The following is a 26,588-nucleotide window of genomic DNA, read 5'->3' as shown; positions in this document are numbered from 1 at the left end:
AACCCTCTATTAGCATAGATAACTGTTTTTGGCTACATAGGACTTTCTTAGATTTTTGGAAAATTGTTAGTCTCCAATGAAATCTGACCATATCAAGGCAAAAAACAAACATAATTATTTGTCTGTGAATGAACCTTGTCTGTCATTGTTCTGTTGCCCAGAAGAATTTAGATTACATTTGGGCGTGATGATAAGTGTCTGTAATCCCAGTCAGCAGGAAGACTGAGTTTAGAGGACCCCTCGAGTTTGGTAGTGTCAGTGGACCATGCCAACTGGCGGGTGCCAAACTAAGTTTTGCATAAATATGGTAAACCCCGAGGAATAGGAGTCAGCAGGTTGTCTAAAGAGAAACAAGCCCAGGTTGGGAAAGGAGCAAGAGCTTTGGCAACCCCTGTTCAGATCAGTGGTGGGCCTTGCACTTCTCACCTAGGCAAGATAGGAAGACCCAGACTTCAAAACCATTATAGGGCAGTGGAAAGGAGGGTTTTCAAATACTGTCTTCCAGATTAAAGTTTGCACTTAAATACACAGTATCTTATCTCCATGTAGATTTTCTACAATATTGTACATTTACTATGCAACAATTTTAAGATCACATACCAATAACTTCCACTTTTTCCTCCTGGAGAAATTCCAGTATTGTAACGGTCACATTTAGTCCTATTTGAGCAGCCTTGAAGAAAGTTTGGTTGATTGGTAGCCAATCCAAATCTTCTAAAGATGCTAAAGAACTGGAATTAAAATGACAGAAAAACTATAATTTTCAAACAATATTAATGCCCAACTCAATAAACACTTATTGAGCACTGTGCCAGAGACTCTCGTATCCACTCATTCCTCAGTTTCTGAGTTCAAATATTGCTTCTAGAAGGATTAGACTCACTATTTACAATAGAACAAATATTTAAGTACCTTCTGTGGGCAAAATATTGTGCTAAAGGCTGCAAAGAATAAGACATAGACTCCACTCTTGGAAAACACTTCTTGGGGGTGGTGATGGTGGAGGTGGTAGTAGTGGGGATGGTCCTTTGTTCTCAAGAGGACCAATTATATCAGGAGTTAATGTTCTGACTTGTGCATAAACCTGAGTGAGGCAATGCTGCCCAAAGTTATTAGCCTCACTCTCTCCTCCAGAGTCATTGGAGTCCAGTGGTAAGACAAAGATCAAGAGGACCGGTGAGGGCCCAGGATGAAGTGCATGACCTTGGCCTTTCTATATTAAGGTCCTTTCCAGGTCACAATTTGAAGCCATATCTATTCAATGACTAAGGGCTAAGTCAAGAATTGAGACAAAAGATGGACTAATTTACCATCCCAAATATGTCAGTCTGGGAGGGGACCAGTTTTCCAATAGAACAGAAAACAATCGCTATTCTCACTCATTCTAAGCCATCAAAATCGAAACAACGAGCTGCAGAGGCTTAGGCTGGGCCTATTGGCCATTCAATGAAAGCCAGAACGATCTAGGGGAGGGAAAAAAAGCTTCCATTCTATCAGAGGCCTAAGATACAAACATGGATATAAACAACACAATATTACAACACAAAGTGCTATGTGAAGTTCAAAGCTATGAGTGTTGTTACTCAATTCCTTAGGGAACTAATCTGCTACAGTAAGGAGAACATTCAAAAAGTCAAGTACAGCACCATTTCATTATAATGTGGATTATTACTTCACAGATTTGCTATACTGTGAGTAAATCAAGCTCTCCACAGCATAACAATTCTATAAATGTCCAAATAAAAACCCTAATAAGCCCAGAGTTCTCCAAAAAATGGTTACTGGTCTCCTCCGGGAGAAATGTCAAAACTCGCAGCATCAGGTCCCTACAACTTAAACAACTAAGCAGCAGCATAGTAAATCCCATTATTTGGGTCATTTAACTGCCTAGGGTTAGGTGGGTGAACCAATCAACTGTTACACAAGCTACAATGAAGACAGTTGAAAATATTGGATTTCTCTTAACACAACCAATCTATTTATATCACATAGATGTGGTCTATATTGCTGAGATTAATGATTCACAGACTCTGAAGAATGGTGTATAAAAAGACCCAGAATCACAGAAGGTTTGAGATCAGGTAGCACAATCCTCTCATTTTTGCAGATAAAGTAACTGAGGTCCTTTTATTTTCAAGGATCATAGAATTTGGAAGCAGAGGGAATTTAGAAATCAGGTGATCCGATCCTATAATTTTTACGGAAGGAGAAACTGAGGTCTGGAAGGGAGAAGTAGCTTGCCCAAGGTATTAAAGAAAGAAGGAAACAAGCGTTGATTTATTTATTAAGTACCTACTATGTGTCAAGCACTGTGCTATCCTTTTTACAAATATTATCTCATTTGATCCTCACAACTATCCTCAAAGGTAGGTACTTTTAGTATCATTTTACAGTTGAGGAAACTGAGGCACGCGGAGGTTTAGTCACTTGCCTAGGTTCGCATAGCTAGTAAGTGTCTGAAGCTGGATTTGATCTAAGATTTCCTGACTCCAGGCACAGTACTCTATCTACATTACATCATCTAGCTGCCTTATATTATTAAGCGGCAGAGCCAAAATTCAAATCCAGTTGAGCCATTTCTACAGAATAAGAGAACACCAGGTTAGACCCTAGTTTTCTTGAGTCCTGTGCCAAATAGAAAAAATAACATAGTACTGGAGGAATAGGGGCAGAGAAGATGTCTCAGGGGAGACTTAGTGGAAAATCTGTTCCACTACTTCGTAATCTGTAGCACAGAGAACATGGAATCATTAGGTATTGCAACAGTCTTACAAATATTATCATTCATATATTATAGGAATAAGTTGGAACCACTTTCCCTGGGTCATACAGTTGATCTCGAGCTCTAACATTCTGTCATGATTTTGCTTTCTGATCTTTATTGCTAGTCATTTTATTGCTAGTCAGGATTTCATTTTTACCAGCCAACCAACACACAGTCACAATATGCATATTTTCTTGAAGTATAAGGTGCGATTATAGAGCAAGAAGCATTTATTAAGCCCCAACTGTGTGCCAGGCACTGTGCTATAAGCTTCAAAAATATCTTAGTTGATCCTGCATCAGTAACTAAGGTAGGACTTTCTTACAATTTTAGAATGATAAATTAAGTCTCTTTGAGTCTTACTAGGTGCTAAACCCCAGGCCCACACACATTTACTACTAGGTGCAAAGCCCCAGGCCCAAATCTCTAATTACTAGGTGCTAAGCCTATGTGGGCATGAAGCCCTCAGGGTCCTAAGGGGAGCTGCTAAGACCAGAGCCAGTAGTAGGCACCTAAGTTCTAGTCGCTCAGATGACATTTGATGATGTCTGAAAACTGTATAAAAAAAGAGAGAACAGAGTTATTTGCTTGAGGCTCTCACTCCTGGAGGAGTGTTGGTGTGGGACTCTGGGCAGCCACTGTCAGGCATCAACCCAGATGTTGATGCCTTCTTGGTAACTATGAATTGTATTTGGTCTGTTTATAATGTATGTTTGTAATTTGTTTGTATTTGCTCTGAAATTCAGGGTGCTGGCTTTTTCCCCTGAACTAAGTGAGTGATATTTGTATTTTGGATTGAAATAAGATTGTTAACCCCTTAACGTTGCTTTTCTTAGTAAAGGAGATCAAAAGAACCTGTGCTGGCAGCGTTCTTGTTGTTGGGCTTGTGTTGGCCTTTCACCCCAACTGCAGCTGCTAGCCCAACTGTTGCAACAGATCCTCACAATAATATTCCCATTTTACAGCTTGGGAAACTGAGACCAACTAAGGTAAGGGACTTGGCCAGACTCACACAGCTACTTAATGTCTGATGTAGAATTCAAACTCAGTTCTTCCTGATGTCTTCTAATGCTCTCTCTATTGCGCCCTCTAGTGTTCAGTACTAGAATGAAGATACCAATGTCTGATTTCTAATTTTTATCTAAGTTAAAACTGGTTTGGAAAAGTGAATATATCAGGGCAAAATATTTTATATATTCCAAAAGTAGGAATATCACAGAATTATTGGCTCTGAGAGTTGGAAGGGACCTTAAATTACGTCTAGTCCATCTGAATAGGAATTCCCTTTGCAACATCTCTCTAGGAATTAGTGAAAACCAATAACCTCTTGAGGCAGCTCATTCAACTTTTGGACGGTTCCAATGGTCAGTACAATTTTTCCCATTGAATGAAGCCTAATTCAGTGCTTCTGCAATTTTCCCATGAGGCCATTCAAGCAGTCAGTCAACAAGTATTTATGAAGCCCTTCCTAAGTGCCAACCATCATGCGCAGAACGCAAAACAAGTACAATGCCGCTTCCATGAGACGGTTGTTCAAATACTTGAAGATAGTGCCTTATTAATAACAATAATGAAAGTAGCAACTGACATTTATATGGTGCTACAAAGTTTTCAAAGAGTTTCCTATTTCCTTATTTGAGATTCACAATAACCCTGTGAGATAAATCTTAAAGATATTAATATCCTCATATTACAGATAATGAAACTAAGGCTCAGAGAGCCTAAGAGATTTATTAGACCAGGGGCACCCAACCACTAAGGAGACACTGGTACCCAGATCTTTCTGATTCCACGTTGTGCACTGCATTCACTGTTTCATGCTTGATTCATAGTAGAGATGAATTCTCATTGCAGCTTTTTGAAAAGACAGCATACCCCCATATCTTTTTTATGTTATACATACAAACATATGAGAATTTAAAACATTAAATTTCTCTCCTTTAATTTGTGTTTCTTTAGTCTCAGGGGAGAATTGGTGAAAAATCTGATGTTATGATACTTGGTAATTTGTAGCACAAAAAACATGAACTCATTAGGTTTTGCAATAGCCTTGTTGCAACTGCTATTGTTCATATCTTATTGGAAAAAGTTGGAGCCATTTTGCATGGGTCACACAGTTGACCTTGAGCTCTAACATTCTGTCATGATTTTGCTTGCTGCTCTTTTTTGCTAATTGTCTTATTGCTAACCACGATTTTGTTTTTACCAGCCAACCTACACATAGTCACAATAGGCACATTTTCTTGAAGTATACTTTTGCCCCAAGGCAATGGGATACTAAATGACTCACCTAAACACTGGCTCAGGGGTCTCATTTTTTCTTTCTTCCATTGATTAGCAGAAATACAAAAAAAATGAAAATTTTATTTCACTAATTTCTCCCCTTAATTCCCACCGCTTCTTCCATTTAGTCATTTACTTCTTCTTTGCTGTTAGGAAAGGAATAGGAAACTGATCCCCTTTCTCCTATCTACCTCCTAGTTCCTCCTATTTGTTTACTGGAGTCCAAGCTAGCCTCCACTAAATAAAAAAATTAAAACTGCAGAGGTCAAGAAAGATATTGAGGAAGCTCCCATTTCCCCCTTAGAGGAAAAGATGCTAGCTATGGACTCCCACTGACAGAAACTTCAGAAAGTATTTCCTAACCTATCATCTGTGGACTGTTTTATGAGGTAAAACCTAATGACTTTGTGAGGGAGAAAAACAAGACGTTTTGCCAAACACAAAAACACAGCAAATGACATTCACCTTGTTGTGTGCATGGGGAACCATCTAATGGGTAATAAACTAAGCACCCCATTGTTGCACAGCAAAGCTAGAAGCTAAATAGTAAAGTTACCTGGGAAATTTAAGGAGTTTATAAGCACATTGATTTTAAAAGAGTTTACTGTGGGATGAGTGGAGGAGAGAACAAGACTTCGAATGATGAGGCCTGAGTTTAATTCCCAGTTCTGACACTTCCATGCTGTGTGTCCTTGGACAAATCACTTAACCTTCCCAAGCCTTGGACTCCTCATGCATAAAGAGGGAGTAACAAAACTTTACTATGTGCTTCACCGGGTTGTTTAAGGGAAAGAGCTTTAGAAAATTAAAAACACTATGAAAAGGTTCATTTTTGACACTAGTATTTGGAGGGACCATGGGATAAATCAGTGATTGTGGGCTCAGTACCATTGTCAAGCATAATTCTGTGGTAACGGATACTTTCCCCACTGAAATGAGAGTGCACTTATTCTGTGGGTCCTTATATCCTAATCTTCGTTGTAAAAATTTGGTATACCTCAACTATGGGCATGAATTGATGCTATCTATGCACATATATGTGTATAGATATGTATATGTGTGCTTCTATATATCACAAATAGATATGTTCTGTATATTGTATATTTTGATTGATATTCACAGAAGAAAAGACCAAATATATCATGATACAGTTTAAACACTATGATTGTCACCAGAGAAATGAGTTATTATTACGATTCTGCTATTTATTGTCTATGCACTATCTACATCAGCTAGGTGGATGGGTTAGGAAGTTAGGAAGATCTTCCCAAGTTGTCCATCTTCTGGACATCTCTTTGTATGCCAAAAGTAGAGAAGTTAATAATTTTTTGACTTGCCTTAATAATAGCTACATCCTTCATAAGGTGGTGGAACTAATGAGATGGCAGGGCTATCATGGATTCGATTCTCAACAACAAGGAGGAACTGGATGCTGAGGAGGAAAATGGGAATCTGGAGGAGACAGTAAGTGATCACCCTGACTTAGAATGTGATAGATTAAAAAAAAGGGTGGGGGGAAAGCCATGCATAGTCTACAATACCTTAGAATGGGTAGAGTAGATTTCAAAGTGAGAAAAAAAAAGTAGGTAGAATCCCATGAACAAAATTCTATGGGCAAAGTCAGGTCAGGAAGGACAAGAAGCTCTCAATAATAAAATTACGAAGACCCAAAAAGGACTTGAGATAGAAAAGGTAGAGTTGTAGCATCAACGTAGATGCAAAAAAATGTAATGCAAAGGCATCAGGCCACTTAAGACTTTTAAAAAGAGATACAAAGGCCACACATATATCAAAATAGTTATAGCATCACTTCAGGGGTTAGCAAAGAATGGAAAATAAAGTAGATGCTCATCCATCAGGAATCAAAAATCCTGGTTCATGACTATAATGGAATATCACTGTGCTGTAAGAAATGGTGAATACAGAGAACTTGGGGAAATTGTATAAACCTATGCAAAGTTAAATAAGCAGAATCAGGAAAACAATATGTATACAAGAACGATAGCAAAACAATTGAAATCATATGCTGTGAAATCACAACTATCAAGTTTGGCCCCAAAGAAAAGCTATGAGGTGACATTTCTCTCCTTCTACCCCCATTTTTTTTGCAGAGGTGGGAACACATGAGTGTGGCACATGGTATGTAACATCAGGTTTTTCTGAACTGATAGCTAGTTTTGCTTTTTTTCTCCCTCTTTTTTATTCTTTATTTTAAGAGAGCTCTCTGGGAGGGGATAAGTGGAAGGATGTCTAGGGAAATACAGATAATATAAAAACAAAAGCTATCAATAAATATTAATTTTTAAAAAGACAGACAGACAGTAGATATGAGAGCAGGTAATGGAAAACAAATGTAAAAGTATATCATAGTCATAAGAATAAGCAGTGTCAAATGTGAGTAACAAATAGGGTCAACCTTGATGAAGTTTACAAGAAAAGTTGTGGATGACAAAAAGAGTTTTTTAAGCTACTTTGAGGAAAAGAAAGAGGTTCAAAGGTCTAGAGATACCACTCATGGAGGATGGAAGCACAGCAATCAACAAGCATTTATTAAACACCTACTATGTGCAAGGCACTCCTGCAAAGGTGTGCGTGATACAGTACAGACAATGAAATAATCCCCATTCACAAGGAGCTTACATTCTAAAGTAGGAGACAATAAAAACATATTATATATAATTTTAGCTAGCATTCAGATTGTGCTTAGAGATTTGCAAATTACCTAAATAATTTCATTTGATCCTCACAACAACCCTATGATCTAGATGAAGGGATAGATCATCTGCATTTCACAGAGGAGGAGACTGAAGCTAAGAAAGGTTAAACTTCTGCCCAACGTCACATAGCTAGTAAGTGTGTGAGGCAGAATTCAAATTCAAGTCTTTCTGACTTCAAGAGAACGCTATCCGCTGTGTCACTCAGCTGCCTAAAAACTGATCCCCCCTCCCCACCTCCTGCCCAGTGCCATGAGTGGCAGTGGCGTGGACCCTGAGGTGGTCTTGGCCAGGCCCCGACTCCCACCCCTATCCCTGCTCCAGCCTGACCCCAGCACTGGCACCGGCTCCCAGCCTAAAGCAAGACCAGGCCAGGGGAAGATGCAGGCCCCACCCCTGGCCGGAGGGATACATGAGACCACCCGGCCTTGGTCCCAGTATCCATAGCTGGGGGTACCGCCCCCCGAAGGTGCCATGTCTAATGGGGTATTTGTGTTACCTGGTGCTACCAATGGAGAGGTCAAGTCTGTTGTGTCTAGTACGCTCCTGGTGGACTTCCATATGCAACTGGAAGACTACACACTCATAATTACTGGCTACTGTTACTGGCTACTACCTGAACCAGGCTGGTTTTGAAGCCTCTGATCCCAGAATTGTCCAGCTCATCTCTCTAGAAGCCCAGAAGTTCATCTCTGACATTGCCAATAATGCTCTCTACAGCATTGCAAGATGAAGGGCACTGCCTCGAGCAGCTCCAGGAGCAAAAGCAAAAACCAAAAGTATCCCCTGACCATGGAAGACCTGACCCCTGCACTCAGAGAGTATGGCACCAATGTCAAGAAACCACTTTATTTCACCTAAGCTCACTTCTTCCCCAGTTGGCTGGGATGTGTATGGGTGTGTACACATTTGTCCCATTCCTTCCTCCCCACCCACCCCTACACTAGTCTGTTTTCATAATAAACCTTTATTCTGACTGAGAAAAAAAAAGAGACAGACTCTGTGAACCTCATGTGAGAGACTGCCTTGCTCACATATGAGATAGCGTCTAGGCAATGTAGTGGATCGGGACCTGTTCCTGAAGTCAGGAAGATCTGAGTTCAAATCTAGCATGAGGCACTTACTACCTCTGTGACCCTGAACAAATTAATTCATGTCTGTTTACCTAAGTTCCTTTATCAGTAAAATAGGAATAATAGTCGCACTTACCTCTCAGGGTTGTGGTAAGGACAAAATGAGATAATATTTGTAAAACTCTTAAACCTTAAAACTCTACAAATGCTAGTTGATAGGAGAGGTGTTGGTGGTGATATCAGTAGTAGTAATAGTAGCAGTAGTAATAGTTGTCATCATGCTGATGCTGGTGCTGGTGGTGGTAGTAATAGTAGTGATGGTAATAGTAGTGGTGGTGCTGCTGGTGTTAGTAGTGGTAGTAGTGGTGGTACTGGTAATGGTCATGCTAGTAGTGGTAGTGATGATGCTTATAGTTGTGGTAATGGTGGTGGTGGTAGTAGTAGTGGTGGTGGCAGCGATGCTGGTGGTGGTAGTGGTAGTCATAATAGTAGTAGTAGCACATGGGACAGCCAGTGCAAAGACAGACATAGGATATGGAGTATTCCATTAGAGGATCCAGTTCGAATGGATCACAGAATGCAGGAGGAGGAGCAATGTACAATGATAATAGAAAGATAAGTTAGAGCCAAGTTATGAAGGATTATGAAAGGTAAACAGAGGAGTTAATAATTTATTCTAGGAAAAAAATGGGAACCCACTGGAAGTGGAAGTGACATGTATAGAATAAACTGGAGTCAGGAGAGACTTGAGGCAGGGAGACCAATTTGAAGGTTATTATCACAATAACGTAGTTGAGAAGTGATCAAGGGCCTGAACCAAGGTAGTATCTGTGTGAGTGTGAGACTACATATAATAATCTGGAAAGACAGAATAAAATGGCTAATAGAGAGTTAACTAAAGACAAGTAGGAACATAATAACATAGCATCTAGCTCCCTTTGATGAGCATCCTGCAAAATGACAGAACTGAAATACAAGATCGATAAGCCACCCTGAGTGACCAATGAACAATCATTGATAACAAGAGAAATACCTCAAAATTGTAAAAGGACAAATGATCCAATTCAAGAAAAGAAAGGGAAAAAGGGAAGAGAATCCAGTTTGGAAGCCATAGATCATTAGGCTTAACTTCAATTCCTAGCAAATTCTAGAATTTTTAAAATATATTATCAAAGGGATAATTAGAAGATATCTAGAAATGGAAACAGTAATAAGTAAGAGCCAGCATGGATTCACCAAGAAAAAGGTTATGCCAGAAAAAAAAAAAGTGCATTTTATTCCTTAATAGGATAAGTAGATTGGTAAACCATGAGAATGTAGTTGTTATAGTTTGTCTAAACTTTAGCAAATTATTTGCAAAAGTATTTCACGTTATCTTGTTTAAAATGTGGATTTGAGCAAACTGACAGAAAACTAGGTGGATGTGGAAGTGTTAAAGAGCTAGACGGTGTTGGTAGGCAAAATGGGCTCCTTAGCACTTAGTTCAACAAGTGCCCTTGAATAGTTTGGCTTTTGTTCCATTTGAGTAATTGAGTATATTTCATTGAGCCTTACTAAGTGCTAAGCCCCAGGCCCAAACCCCTATTAGGTGTAAAACCTTAGTGGGTGTGGATTGGCAACTAAGGTGGGGCCCAAGGTAGGGCTAACTCCAGGGAGGGCCTAGTTTACATGTCTGGGACAGCAGAGGCACACGTGGGTTTGAGTCCGCCTCTTTGTGACAATTCTAGGTCACGTGGGTGAGTCGCATATGTGACTCACCCCTGACACTGAAAAAGATATAAAACCTGGGGTTGACTGTCTTTTCTTTGGAGCTCTTTGCCGCAGCAGTGGTGGCGTGTGTGACTCTGGGCCAGCCCTTGTTCTGAGCTCCCGGGCTGAACCTAGATGTTGGTAACTATGAATTGTATTGGGTCTGTCTGTTGATGTTTGTAATTTGCTCTGAAGTTCAGGGTGCTGGCTTTTTCCCCTGAACTAAGTGAATGATATTTGTATGCTGAATTAAAGTAAGCTTGCTTTCCTTAGTTAAGCAGATCAAAAGAACCTGTGCTGTTGGCAGCTTTCTGGGTGCTGGCTGTGGGTGGATCTTACACCCCCACAGAAGCTGCTAGCCAGATTGTTGAAACATGGACCCAAAAGAGTATTTCAATGTCAACTCGGAAGGAAGAATTAGGTGGAATGCAGCAGAGATTTATGCTTGGTCCACACTAGTTTACAACCAAGGTCATAAAGAGCTTCAAGATAGCTCAATATGAGAATCAACTGAAAGAAGTGGACATACTTAGCCTAAAGAAAAAGACTTAGGGACCATACAATGATTGTTTTCATATATTTTAAGAATCATTTTGTGGAATAGACTCTTCTGCTTAGCTCCAGTGGTAGAGAGAAATTTACTAAAAATTTGAGCTATCTGTATGGAATTGCTTTATCCTCATTGGAGGTCTTCAAGCAAAGGCTGGGTGACCATCTATCAGATGCGCTGAGGAGATTCTTAAACAAATATGGATTGTACTAGATGCCTTGTGACGTCCCGTCCAATGTAGCGATACTGAATTTCTATAATTCTGAGTAGATTATCTCAAAAGGCCTTCTACCTCTAAATACTGACATTCTGTTAATCAGCCAAGCCATGATACAGGATTCTGTGTGCATTCTCATTGTGATGTATAATAATTTCTTAGTCCCAAAATCTTATGCCTTGATTACAAGTGTCAGTCTATAATTGAGTTGATTAAACCTTAGGTGCCTTATGTAAAATTCAAGACATGAGAAATCCAAACATATTTCCATTGCCTTGCACATAGTAAATGATCAATGAATATGTGCAAAGTGAATGAACTGAAGGAATGTTCACTAATGGATTTATCAGGGCAGAACAATATTAAATAAACAAAGTATATTATGACCTTTCAGAATGGAAGTATGATGAGAATTCTAATTAACCTGAAGCAATGGTACTAGTAAAAAGATGAATAAACTAGAAGTGAGGACACCTGAGTCTTAGTCCTAATTCAGCCACTGATAAACTAGGTGACTGGGGGAAGACTTCACCTCTCCAAGTTTTAAGTCCCTTGTCCTAAAAATGAAGAGTATTGATAAAATTATGTGTAAAGACTCTTATGACTCTAGCTTTTTTATGAATTTGTAATTTTTTCTCTCTTACTAGATAAATTTGGTCTTTAAAAACAACAAACACAGAGTCACAATATTTAGCAAGGCCTATCTTTCTAAAGAATGAGATTAAAAGGCAATAAACATTTGTCCCAAAGCAATGTTAACAGGTAAGCAACTGTATTTTGTAGGTGTTCAACAAAAACAATTGGCCTGCTCTATAGTCAGGTGCCACATTAAGATAGCTCTTTCAATACTCTGCACCAAAATACCATTCTCATATTTTCAAGATGTCTGAAGGGAAAAAACACACTTGCATAGGAAAGAAATTGACTTGGAAAAACAAATTTTGGATTCGGAAAACCATTAAAATGGATTTCCTTAGTAAAATATTAATTCATAAAACTTCAACTACCACAGTAAATAATTAACACAAAATTAATTGCATTATGCCTTACCTGAGAATTGTCTGCAGAAACTGTGCCAAAACCTGGAGCCCATACTCAGGATGTAAGTTGCTTGTTTGCAGACCTGGCAAGGAACGTAGGAAATCCCAAAAGTAGGGCTGATGATGAAGATTTTCTATTTTAGATATGAGAGTTTCAGTCTTATTAAGATCCACCTTGGAAGAAAAACAAAGCATCTTGTAAAGTTTGCTTCTTGTACGCTACCAAGCAGGGAAAGCAAAGGAAAAAAACATACATAGCAAATCATTTGGTACATTGTCTGGTTTTTAATAATAACCAGTTTAGTAACCTTTTCAAAATAGGCAACACAGTTTGCTGTGACTTTTTTTGACAAGGTCATATTGCTTCTTTATTATCAAAGTTTTCTTTTCTAAATATTCACTACGCTTCCCTTTGAAGATACTTTCTAGACATTTACCAGGAATAAAAGTCAAGCTTACTGCCTGAAAGTCTGTATATTCTCTTTCTTTTTTTGAAAACTAGGAAAACCTTTACCCTTCTTTAGTCCTATGGCACCTCTTTTGTTCTCAATCTTTCAAAGATGAAGGAGAGTAACTCAGCAATCATATGCACCAGTTCTTTTAATGAACTAAGACACAGTTCAGCAGGGCATACAAACTTAAACTGAAGAGCAGCTAGGTACTTATTCCTAACTCTCAACTCATCTTAGGTTTCAACTCCCTAAGAGTCAATTTATTCTGTCCTCTCCAGCCTAAGTATTAGCTTCCTTAAAAGAAAAAAACTAAATCTAAATAGAAATCGAACTGTAAGGGGCAGCTGGGTGGCACAGTGGATAGAGTACTGGCCCTGAAGTCAGGTGGACCTGAGTTCAAAGCCAGCCTCAGACATTTACTATTAATCCTGGGCAAGTCACTTAACTCCAATTGGAAAGGAAGGAAGGAAGGAAGAAAAGAAGGAAGGAAGGAAGGAGAAAAGAGAGAAAATCGAACTGTACCTAATTATCTGTCATCTTTTTTCCTCTATATCCAACTCAAAAGATTCATCCCTACCATAGCTTTGATGCCTTCTTTTTCCAAATATAGCTAAGAACAAAACAAAACAAAATATTTTCATTATTTATAGCTTTACTGTCTTGCATATGTTCAATTTTTGGTATTCTTGACACTGTTCTTGCAGTGCCAGCAATGTCTTTGTAATTATCTTCCATTTCCTGGCTTTTCTTCCATTTTTCTCTAAACTTTTTTCCTAATCCTAGTTGTCTGATGAGTTCCCTTCACACTGGCACTGGCCCTTTTAGACAACTACCCTTTTATCTCTCACTGGAATTGTTTCTCATCATATCTTCCAGATTTCATCATTGAGAGCTGACCTTACTTCTCCATCTATTATGTGAATATATTTCTGTGAATATTTTGATACTTTCTCTCTCCAAATCTAGTGTTCAAGTCAAATTTTCTTCAATCTCTTCTATTATGTGAATATATTTCTGTGAATATTTTGATACTTTCTCTCTCCAAATCTAGTGTTCAAGTCAAATTTTCTTCAATCTCTTCTATCAAAAATCCTCAGATGGTTTTGCCCCTTCCTTCAACGATTCCTACCATTTCCACTTTAGCAACCAGTTCTTTGTTGGTCAGAATTCAATACAGAACAGCAGTTCACACAATTAATTTAATAAATGAAATTATCATTAGACTAAATCAAGAAAGTATTTTCTGATCTGTTGTTGCCAGAGACAAGCTCTGGAAGATGTCTGGATAATTGAAGCCTCACCTTTCTACTATGTGATGTCTCTGTGCCAGGATTTAACTTATTTCCTCAACTCCTCATTGATTTTCTTTCTGTAAAAGTGGATTATTATTCTCCTATGATAACAGTACCTCTATTGATCTTCATCCAAACACTTTCCTCCATGTTTCCCTCTACTTGGATGCCTGAATTTCTTCCAGTTAGTCTTACTAATTAACATGAAATGCTTAATCCAACCATTGTGGAACACATTTAGCAATTTCACTTTTTAAAACAGAAGGAAAGAAAGAAAGAAAATTTTGTTAAGTACCTTCTATGTGCCAAGCACAGTGCTAAACATTTTACAAGTATTATCCAATGTCATCTCTCACGACAATCCTGGGAGGTAGATAGATGCTCTTATTTTCTTTATTTTACACTCGAGGAAACTGAGTCAGACATATGTTAAGTGACTTTCTCAGAGACATATAGCTAGTAAGTGTCTGAGGCTAGATTAGAACTCGATATTCATGGCTCCAGGGCCGGGGCTCTATTCACTATGCCACCTAGCTCTCTCTAGGCAGTGATTAAAGTAATTTGTTAAGTGACTAAATCATGCTCTTTGACCCAGAAGTCTCACTGGTAGGCATTATAATTGAAGAAGATCAAAAACAAAAATGGCCCATATATACCAAAATATCTTTTTTGGTATATATGCACTTTGGTATAAATAAGCACTTTTTTGGTAACACAGAACGTTTGTTTTTACTGTTTAATCAATGTTTAATGAAAATCTACAAACCTATATTTAAGCAAAACAAATTCCCACATTGACCCTGTCTGAAAAAAGAAAATCTCAATCAACACCCTGAGTTCATTATATTGCTACCAAGAAATGAGTAGTATATTTCATCATTAGTCCTCTGGAATCATGGTTGGTCACTGTGTTAATCTATATCCCTAAGTCTTTTGAAGTTATTTGTCCTAACATTATTCTAGTAGTATAAATTTTTTTACTAATTCTGTTTACTTCATTCTACATCAGTTCATGTAAGAACTCTTCCCAATCTTCCTTGAAACCATCCCTTTCATTGTTTCTTAGAAAACAATAGCTATCATATGCATATATCATAATTTGTTCAATCCTCTCCCAATCAATGGGAATCCCATCAGTTTCTGATTTTGTCTCTCTTTTTTTGGTTAGATTCAGTTGGCTCTGAGAGGGATAATTTGAGGTCCCATATTACTATAGTTTTACTGTCTAAATTTCCCTATAACTCATGAAACACTTAAGTATTTAGATGTTATCTCATTTGCTGCATGTTTATTCTTGATATTATTTCATTTTCTATGATAGACCAGCAAAATGTAGTTTCCCCATTCATTTCTATTAAGTGTATTTTTGCTATTGTTTTGTCTGAGATTATGATTGTTCATTTATTTAAGTTTGTATGTATCTGACTATTTCAAGTGTTTCATGTAACCAATATGTTATATTTTACTTTCTAATACATTTTGCTTTATCTTCCATTTTATAGATGAATTCATCCCATTAACATTCACAGTTGTAATGGTTAATTTTTTATTTCCCTCCATCCTATTCTCATACATTTCTTTCTCTTTGATTTCTGCTTCTTCTTAAAGAAGAGTGTAGTAACAGAGAAAAGTGCTCTAGATTTGGCATACTCTGCTTCTATTCCCCTGCCCTTCTTCCTTTTCCCTTTTCTTTGCTTTTAAGCACCTCTTTAAAATCCACCCTCTGTGGTTAGAATTTACTTTGCTTAAAATTAATTCACACTTCTATTTATCAGTTCTTTCTCTGGATGTAGGTAGCATTTTGCTTCATATGTCCTTTATAGTTAATTTGGGTATTTATAATAGTTAAAATGATTTATTTGCTCAAAGTTGTTCTTAAAACAATATTGCTGTTACTGTATACAATGTTCTCTTGGTTCTGCTCATTTCACTCTTCATTATCTTTAATTCCTCCTACTTATAATCCACATTTTCAACATTTGCACACAAGCTTAGTGGAAATACTTGGACATTTTTCTGTCTCAACTTGCTCCTCAGTTTAAAATTCTTTGGATTAATTTTGCAATACTCAACCAAGATAGTTCTAGCAGCCCTTCCCAGGTATATTCCATGACTTGTCTAATATTCTTATAAGTATATAATTCACACACATATATATGTCTTTATACATATATATGCCAAGTTTTAGCCCAGTGAATATTAACCCCTTAAGTGCAAGTACATTTTAGGTTTAATTTAGTTTAACTCTGAAATTGATATGAATTGTTAAGATAGTGAACTTAGGCTGTTGTGTTTGTCCTTCGTTCTGGAAGAGGACCATGACATCAGGGAAATGATGAAATGATTTGCAGTTGACTTTTATTTCAGTGAGGGAGGGCTGTGCAAGGTCACCAGCCTCACTTTCTCCTACAGAGCCATCTGGGTCCAGTGGCCTGTTATTCACCAGAATGACTGAAGATGGCCCAGGATGCATTTGGAGACCCTGGCCCTTTCAGGCTAGGCTCTGAACCAAAATGTCTCTAGAACTGCAGAAGCCACAAAATAGCAGAGGGAAGCAGGGCTCCAGTCCAGGATAGCCTGGATGGTCTCTGGGTGAGGTCTATCCTGCACGGAGCTGGGAGCGGAGCAGAGCAGAGCCCAGCATGGGTGGCACAGACCAACCAAACCAGGAGCCAGAGGGAGCATGCCTTAGCGCCCTGAATCAGTGAGCTGCAGCAGTTACCAGACTTCTCAACCCACAAACACCAAAGACAACAGAGAAGGTTAGTGGGAAAAGCTGCGGGAGTGGAAGGAGTTTGAGGTTCGGCTAATGCCCTGGGGGCAGCGGAGGTGGGACAGCTACAGAAGTACAGCTGCAGTTGCTTCTAGCCCCAGGCCCACCTGGTAGGAGGAATTAAGAGGTGGATCAGAGCAGGAGTGCAGAGCCTGTTGAAGATCTAAGTCCAGTCCAGGTTAGGGGTTCTTGGGGAAGGAGGAGTGCTGGTGTGGCAGAGCTGGCGCATTCCCCCAAGCGTGACACATAGTTCTCCTAACTCTACAAGCAGTCATACCCCGCTGAAAAACTCAAGGGTCAAGTTAGTTGGTTGGGAATATGGCCAGGCAGCGAAAACCCACCCAGATTCAGTCTCAGACTCTGGAATCTTACTTTGGTGACAAAAAAGACCAAAACATACAGCCAGAAGAAGTCAACAAAGTCAAAGAACCTACAACAAAAGCCTCCAAGAAAAACACGAACTGGTCTCAGGTCATGGAAGAGCTCAAAAAGGATTTGGAAAAACAAGTTAGAGAAGTAGAGGAAAAATTGGGAAGAGAAATGAGAAGGATGTGAGAAAACCATGAAAAACAAGTCAATGACTTGCTAAAGGAGACCCAAAAAAATGCTGAAAAGTACACTGAAGAAAACAACACCTTAAAAAATAGACTAACTCAAATGGCAAAAGAGCTCCAAAAAGTCAATGAGGAGTAGAATGCCTTGAAAGGCAGAATTACCCAAATGGAAAAGGAGGTCCAAAAGACCACTGAAGAAAATACTACCTTAAAAATTAGATTGGAGCAAGTGGAAGCTAGTGACTTGATGAGAAATCAAGATACTATAAAACAGAACCAAAGGAATGAAAAAATGGAAGACAATGTAAAATATCTCATTGGAAAAACCACTGACCTGGAAAATAGATCCAGGAGAGATAAATTAAAAGTTATTGGACTACCTGAAAGCCATGATCAAAACAAGAGCCTAGATATCATCTTTTAAGATTATCAGGGACAACTGCCCGGATATTCTAGAGCCACAGGGCAAACTAGAAATTGAAAGAACCCACAGATCACCTCCTCAAATAGATCCCAAAAAGAAATCTAGGAATATTTTTGCCAAATTCCAGAGCTCCCAGATCAAGGAGAAAATACTGAAAGCAGCCAGAAAGAAACAATTTGAGTATTGTAGAAACACAATCAGAATGACCCAAGATCTAGCAGCTTCTACATTAAGAGATCGAAAGGCTTGGTTTTTGAGAAATATAGCCAGCGAACTCTAAATTAAGGAGGCAAGTGAACTTGGCCGTACAGTCCAAAAGGAAAAGCAACAGGTTTGTAATCAAAGAATATGAGTTTGCCTGCTGGCACCAACTCTGCCACTTACTATACATGACCTTGAGGAGGGGATTTCACTTTTCTGTGCCTCAGTTTTCTCATCTGCAGAGTAGAAATATATTTGTGCTGCTTGCCTTATAGGATTCTTATAAGGTAAGTGCTTTTAAGCCTTAATACACCATGTAAATCTGAGTTATTGTGGTGTAAGGGTCATATTTTAAAGAACTTTAAAGTTTCCACAGTACTAAACTCACTGAAAGAGAGATGCTCGGTACTGCATTACCAAATTTCCATGTATAGTTATGGCTGCCCACAAGTCCTCAGAAGAAAAGGCTACGAAAAAATCCCCTGAGCAGCTGGGGAAATTTGAATGGGAAAAAAGCCAGGGAAAGAAATGTAAGGTGACAAGAGAAAAAAAATAGATTCAAAGCCAATAAGCTATACTGTGTTTGCATCTAGCTTTTTCCAGTACTAAGTTTTCATCACTCACATGAACATTAGACTTCAGGTGATGACATGGCAATACTTTTCAAATAATCAGGAAAGAAGTACTTTATAGACCTTGAGAATTCATCCCTCAAGTTCTTAAAGACAACAGCATCTTCTAACCAGCTAGACTTCAGTGTTCAACCACCATGCAAGTCATTACACCCTTTCTGTCCCCTTCAGAGTGCTATGTTGATGAGCCAGCATGAATAAATAAATGAATGAATGAAAAAGGCAAGTATTAAATGTTTACCATACACAAATACAAAGATCAAAATAATTCCTCTACCCTCAAGATTCTTATATTCTATTAAAAATAGTTCATAAAAAGAAGTAGTGCTCAGGGAAGGGTGTTTTGGTTAAGAAAATGACAGGGATGGCAGGTAGCATCATGGGATGCAATATTTTTCATGAATGATAGGGTTGATTTAATTACAGTTCCCATGACTAGAGGTAGAAGTGGGGAAAGGTAGGCATAGGGCATGAAGATGGCCGGAATATATTGTGGCAATCAGAAACCCAGGGCCCCAGGAAGGGAGCTGGATTTCCAGATCAGAGATAGAGAACTGAAGGAAGAAATATGGCATAAAGATGACTGCAGAACATGGATTCAGAGACACAAAGTCTTGGACCTTCCTGATGCTGGAGGTGTTTGAGGAAATGGTGTCGGAAAATAGGTGATGAAAGATAGGGTGACATATTGGATAGGGTGCTGGAGTTGGAATCAGGGAGACCTGACAGAATTCTACTTCAGACACTTACTACTTGTGCAACCACAAGCAAAACACTTGACCTCTCTCTCCACCTCAGTTTCATCATCCATAAAATAAGGCTAACGATGGCAACCAACCTCAAATAAAATAAAATATGTAAAGTGTTTTTGCAAACTTTAAGCTCTATATAAATGCTAGCTTATATAATCCTTCTGCAATTTACCTTGCATGACATTTTAAATAAATAAATGCCCTTTTCCCAAATGCCCGATAAATAAATAAATAAATGCCCTTTTTCTTAGCATAATGTCACCATATTGAATTGTAGCTTATACTTGGTAGAGTCATAAGAAAATAGGGCTCACGAGTTAAATAGATGATGGTTTTAAATAGATGATGAATCCTAATAGATTCTAAAAACCAGGATGTAGCTCTTCGGTGATACTCTTATTATAATTTAATTTTACCTTGATGACCATTTCAGAGCATGAATTATTAGGATGTGCTGAAGATATAGCTTTTGGTGGGGATGGATGCAATATAGCTGGTATAGAAGGGACATAACAAAGAAACTCTTGACTGTGTTTCTGATGCCAGCTTGCTTTTTGGCTGTATGCCTCTTTCTCACAAAGACAGAATGAAGCATTGTAGCTGTGTCTCCTCCAGACAGTGATAAGGCTACCTATCCATTAAACTAATTAGCAAATCAAAGGCTGAAGCAAGTGGTTTTCTTGGTATGCACATGAATTATTGTGATATGCCAGAGATGAAGGGTAGCAGTATTCTTGTTCTCCAAAAACCCAACACCTTTACTGCTGCTTCTATCAGTCTTCTGCCTTGTCAGCGCTGTTAAAATATCTATGTTTCAGTTATCAAACAATGGAGCATAGAGATGCTCCAGTCAACTTACATCCCCAACAAGGTGTCATGCTACTGTATTTAGGGAATGGCTTATTCCAAAGTCTCAAAAGTCATCATTTTCAGAAGAGCTAATGAGCTATAGAGGAAAGCAGAGGGTTGGAAGGCAATAGAGCTGGGTTTGGGCCCTGGCTCTAATTTATTTCTAAGTCTCATTTTCCTGATCTTCGAAATGAGTGAGTCGGGCCGGATAATTTGTAAAATCTCTTCCAGCTCCAACATTAAATGATTGATTAAAGAAGTAATCTCTGATGACACTTCTACTGACATGAGACAGGGACACAGCTTCCTCTAAACTCTTCCTCATGTTTGACTTTGAACAGAATTCTAGATATAAGCAACATTAAAAACTGTGTCTTTCAAATTACAATGGATTATAAGAGCTATATAGTATCTGCCTGATCCTCCAGCTTTATCCTGAAACCTCTTCTGCAATAACATCTCATAGTCTGAATAATTCTCTTGTCCAGAGGTTGGCTAAGTGAGATAACACTGAGGGACAAGGAAAGAATAAAATATATTCCAGTCACTAGCCTGGTGTGCTTCATTAGGTCAGACTCTACAATGATCTAGTGTTATAACAGCTTTTCTATGCTCTGGCAAGCCTAGAAAAATGATCTTTCATTGATGATATAAAAAGATGATAGGATATATAAAAATGGCATAATAAATATTAAAATTCATAAATTAATAGTTGTAATGTTTTGGCATTAGTTTGTGCTCTGTAATCAAAAGGCGAAGCACCTGGATAAGACTTGGAGTGATGAAATTTCCAAATCACCACCTAATTTATTTTGTAGGAACCTACAGCATTTGCACATGCAAAAATTCAGCTTGCCCTTATCACTCTCAAGCCCAGGATGATTTGATTCATTGGCAACTGACAAAGTAAAAGCTAATGAACATTGCCAGGAGAATGCAATTACATCAGCATTGTAAACGTGTTCCAGAGAAAGAATACAACCAAAATGGATTCTCAGAAGAACGCACATGACCCCCTAACTTGTCAAGCTATGTAGGCAAACCAGTTTGGCGCTGGAAGTGTTCATTAATGACAGGGCTGGTTTGCACTACAATTATCTATTGCATTTCTACCAGTCAGTCAATAAGGATTTGTTAAACACATCCTATGTGCCAGGCACTACACCAAGCACTGCAGATACTAAGAAATTAAAATAGCACTTCTTGTTTTTCAGGAGTTCACAGTCTAATGAGGAGACAACACATAAACAGCTATGTAAAAACAAGTGATCTGAAGGATAAATTGGGGATAATTAACAGAGGCAAGGAAATACAATTAAGGGGGATGAGGAAAGGCTTCCTGAGGAAGGTGGCATTTTAACCAAGATTTGAAGGAAACTAGAGAAGCCAGGAAGTGGAGATGAGAAGTCGAAATCTGTAGGGCAGACAGTAAAAATGGGGGGAGTCAGGAGATGGAGGAACAACAAAAAAGACAGTGTCACTGGAATAAAGAGTATGGGAGTATAAACTGTAAGAAGACCAGAAAGGTCTTGTTTTGTTTTGTTGTGGGGGAAGGATTAGTTTATGAAGAGCTTTGAATGCCAAACAGAATATTTTATATTTGATCCTGGAGGTGATAGTGAACCATGGAGTTTATAGAGTAGAAAAGCAACATAGTCATATCCGTACTTTAGGAAAATTACTTTGATAGCTAAGTGGATATGGGATTTGAGAGAGTGCTGAATCAGGGATCTTCAGCATTCTTTCCACCCTTACTGTCACTATAATCCATGATAATTACCATGCTTTTGTTTCATGAGGCACTTGTTAACTCTCTCCATTTTCTGAGTATCTAGTCCCCATCCCTCCTCCTAGTTGTTGACAATACTACCACCAGGACATCTGAGACTGCCTTCTTCCACTGCGAGTCTCAACCATTTTATTCCGTCTTCTTGCTTCCCTTTGTCTTCTTTCATATCTCCTCAGTCTCTTGCTAATTATTCCACATATCTTCGCTTAAATACAGAAAATGAGAGAGAACAACTTTCTAACAGCAAACTAAGAAACCACAGTGTTAGCTATGGGCCTTGAACTCTTCTTGGTCACATTCATTTATTGCCATATGCTGAAGAGATGTTTCTTCACAGTCGATGTTTTAGTGTGCTGTTTTGATACTTTTTTATTTTTAATTCTTGGGGCATCAATCTATTCAAAATACATTCCAGCAACTTCAAGAGGCCAAAAGGGTGGTTTCCAAATGTCTATGGCCTACTGCATGTATTTGATAGTTAGTGTTTTCTCTTAGATTGATAGCAAATAGAGACAGTTAATGTTTGGTTAAAATACTCCTACTTACTAAACCTGCTCCTTTAGGGTGAGATCTATAACTTCCTAGCAATATAATAGCTCTATTATCCTTAGATAATGTATAATGTCTGTGAAATGATTTTTCATTGATGGTCCAAAAAGATGACAGATCAAAAGTATGTATTACCATGATTTTGTAAAGTCAATTTTGTTTGCTTTGCATTTTAGAAAAAATCATCTTGGTCAGTAAAGTAGCTCTAATAAAAAAGATTAGGATCATGTCCTCAGACCCTTGCATTAAGGTCAGGGGGAGGCCAACAGTTCTGATGTTCTGAACTTACATATGCTTCCAGGTAGCTGACCAAAGATGGGGTCAACAAGTGAACCAGAGCTTCAGGAGTAAGTCTATAATTGGGCTAAGTAGACCCAAACTAGGGACTGGAACCTAGAAAATCCAGGAAGATAGTAATCAGGCCATGCTTTAGATAAAACCACTTAGGATCCATTTAAAATGTACATCTCTCAAGCTGCCCCTGTGGTCCTTAGAGAATACAATATTAAATACACAAAGGAAGCAATAGCAGGACCCCAGACAATACAAACCAGGACCATACGAGGCTTTGACATTTCCTCCAAAAATTCAAAGAAGCTGGTCCTAACACAAAGTCCTAATCTGTGGGAAATTTGAGAAGAATTAGTAAACAAACCAATAAAAAAAGAGATCAATTATAATGAGTTATTATTATATCAGGGACATTTAAGATACAAATTCAGAATAGAATAAAAACTTCAAAACATCTACAAGCAAAGCCTCAAAGTAAAACATAGCTTGGCCACAAGATCAATTAGCTTTCCTAAGGAAAATGAATTGAGAGGTTTGTTTAGAGTTTAAAATGCTGTTATAAATGAAATGAGAGTGCTTATAATAAAGACTATGAGAAGAAATAAGAACTATGGAAGAAAAATTTGGAATGAGATTTATCAGCTTTAGTACAAGTGACATGAACCCTTACCTAAGCAACAGATTCTTTGAAAATTAGAATAAACCAAATGGAATATAATGATTCCACGAGACGAGGCAATTTTTAAAAGTCAAAAGATTGAAAAAAGAAAAAATGTAAGCTATTTTATCAAAAATAACCTAGAAAACAAATCAAAGAGATACAATTTAGAAACCACTGGACTGCCTGAAAACGATGACCAATTTTTTTTTCAAAACAGCCTAGATATTTTTCCAGAAATCATGAAAGAAATTTTCTAGACATAGAACAAGAGAATAAAGAGATAATAAAAGGAATCTACAGTGAATAAGAAAAAAATGCCCAACAATACTCAGAATTTATAGCCTAATACAATTCTGAATCTTATTAAGGGGAGCAAGAGGTTGTGGATTAATCTATATGCTTCATTAGATCTGAACTTAAGTCTAGCTCAGGAGATAAGACTGCCAGCTTTTCTCAGTTAAATATTTTGATACCATGATGGATCTGTGATCTCAATGATGTAAGCTACTCCTTTGAACAGAGTAGATTATAGCACATCCATACCTGCCTATCCTATGAAAACTCTTATCCATATCCTCACGTAAATCCATCGTAGCCAGCTCAGCATGGTAGGGGTTTTTCTTTAGCTTTCTTGATACCAATAAAGCATGGGGGGTGTCAACCAATTAATAAATCATGAATTTATTAAGAACTGGGCTCATTGCTGAGGAATCAAAGGAAAGATAAAATTTAATTTATACATAAAATTTAACGTGTGTGCGTGTGTGTGTACACATGCAAAGCAGATTGACTAAATTTCCAAGGAAATTATGTTTCTTGTTAACTTTGGGTACAAAATGAAACCAAATACTTTATCTCCCCAAGAAGAAATTAACATTTTTTCCTGCAAATTCTTTACATGTTAGGATTTCAGTTATAGTAAAAATGTCAATATGGACATAACAGTGTGTCAATTCTGGTCATTAGATAAATTTCATATTTAGAGTACCAATGGTGTAATTAATATCTGCAGATGGTCTAAAAATTTTGTGATTCCTTGTACCTATGGTCTCCTTTTCTACTAACCTCCACTATCATTGCTATATGAGCTGAAGGAGGTTGCATAGGACCGAGCTTTTTCTGTATTTTTTTTTCACTAAAGTGGGTCACCATGGTCACAAAGAATTCATCACCTAACGGCCAGACTTTTGGGGATGAGCCTCCTTACTTACCAATGATGAATTATATCTATCTTTCACTGAAACAATGTTCAAAACCTTTCCAACTTGGTTGAATCTGTCAAAGTTTCCACACCTCTAACATGCCTTCAAGAGTTTTCACATCATTTTGAGGTATTAGAGAGGCACTTTTATGAAATCATGATGGATGACATAGAAAATTTCAAGAATGCAAGAAGGTGCTTCACAACTATGGCCAAGGGGAGAATTCTTAGGTGAAAGAAGGGATGGGGGAATCATAAAAGATTAAATGTATAATTTGATTACATAGGATTAGAAAGCTTTTGCACAAAAAAAATCAATGCAGCTAGAATAAAAGGAGAAACTGTTGATTATTAAAATCTCATCAAATATCTCTGATTAAGGTCTACCATTCAAGATATATGAGGAACTGATATAAGAACAGAATACAATCCTCAAAGTATAAGTGTCAAAATGTCAAAATGGGTAATGTTCTTTTTTTTATTTTTCCTTAAATGCTATTTTATTTATTTTTTGAGGGGATACTGGGTCTCCCTATCTTGGCTAAGCTGGAAGCACAGCTTTCAGCTCACAGCCCACTCCTGATAAACCCATAAGTTTTGACTTGCTCTATTTCCAAACTGAGCCAGTTCACCCTCCTTAGTCAGCTTGGTGGCCCCCTGCTCCTGGGGGCTTGCCATATTGGTGGCAGACAGTGAAGACATCTGATTGGGTTTAGCCCTACTGCAGTCAGAACTCTTTAACATCAAGCCAGCCATCAGGCTCAGCCTCCTCAGGGGCAGGAATTATAGGAATGTACCACCATGTACAGCTAGCAATTTTTAAAAGAAGAAAAGTTATTTATCAATAACCATATGAAAGAATCCTCCAAATCACTAATAATAAAAGAAATACAAATTAATGCAACTTTGAGCTTTCATTTCATACCAATAAGACTGTCAAATACAACCAAAAATGAAAATGATAAATGTTGGAGAGGTTCTGGAAATGTAAGGACACTAATTAACTGTTGAAAGATGCTTAGGGGGTAGGTAGGGGTCATAATACAAAAGTCACTAAATTGTACATACCCATTGACTCAATGATACAGTTACTGGGCACATGCCCCAAGGACATCAAAGACAAGAGGGAAAGTCTAATATCTACCCCAAAAAATATAGCAACACACATAACTGAGCACATAATTGAAAGCAAAGTGGAAGCCCATCTATTAATTAATGGCTGAATAAATAAACCATGCTACATAATGAATTTTTTAAAATGACAAATGAATTATTCAGAAAAACTTGGAAAATTTTATATGAACTGATATAGAATCGCATAAACAAAATGAGGAGCACAATCAAAATACTGACTACAATAATGTAAGTAATACAGCACTGAAAGATATCAGAACTCTGATCAATACAGGAGACAATCTTGATTGCAGTGACATTGAAACAGGATTTCCCTTTCTTGGCAGAGAGTCAGTGGAATATTGCTGTCAAATGAGGCATGCTTGTCAGGCATGACTAGTGTATTGGTTTGCTTTGCTTAATTTTGCTTCTTCATCATAAGAGATAGTTTTATCGGAGATAAAAAGGCTGACAGCAGTGATATAAGAAAAAATGCATCAATAAAACACTAATTTTAAAAATATGTTTTTCTCTTCATTTTTTCACCTTGAAGCTTTAGTGGTTAAAATAATTATATACATGATTTTTTTCTCATCCTCTTGCCCGGAAGGAAATCAAAACAATATAGATTTTGGTTGGAGCGGGGAGCTGAAATTACAAATTCA

At 37.9% G+C, this 26,588-nt stretch overlaps 1 protein-coding gene and 1 pseudogene across 1 annotated transcript in view; one reads left to right on the top strand and one right to left on the bottom strand.

Moving 5' to 3' along the window:
• The window catches only part of ABCA13 (ATP binding cassette subfamily A member 13), a 519,839-nt gene that overhangs the window by 435,440 nt on the left and 57,811 nt on the right, over positions 1-26,588 (bottom strand). The window contains exons 6-7 of the mRNA XM_036739641.1: positions 12,401-12,564; positions 601-731 (exon numbers count right to left, since the gene is read on the bottom strand). Coding sequence (XP_036595536.1) covers positions 601-731; positions 12,401-12,564 — 295 coding nt within the window. The remainder of the gene's footprint in view (positions 1-600; positions 732-12,400; positions 12,565-26,588) is intronic.
• On the top strand, positions 6,443-8,622 carry LOC118831077 (annotated as a pseudogene).

This window comes from Trichosurus vulpecula, chromosome 9 (genome assembly GCF_011100635.1).
Source record: "Trichosurus vulpecula isolate mTriVul1 chromosome 9, mTriVul1.pri, whole genome shotgun sequence".
Classification (NCBI taxonomy): domain Eukaryota; kingdom Metazoa; phylum Chordata; class Mammalia; order Diprotodontia; family Phalangeridae; genus Trichosurus; species Trichosurus vulpecula.
The sequence above is the reverse complement of the archived record's forward strand: the minus strand, read 5'-3'. Positions and strand labels throughout refer to the sequence as shown.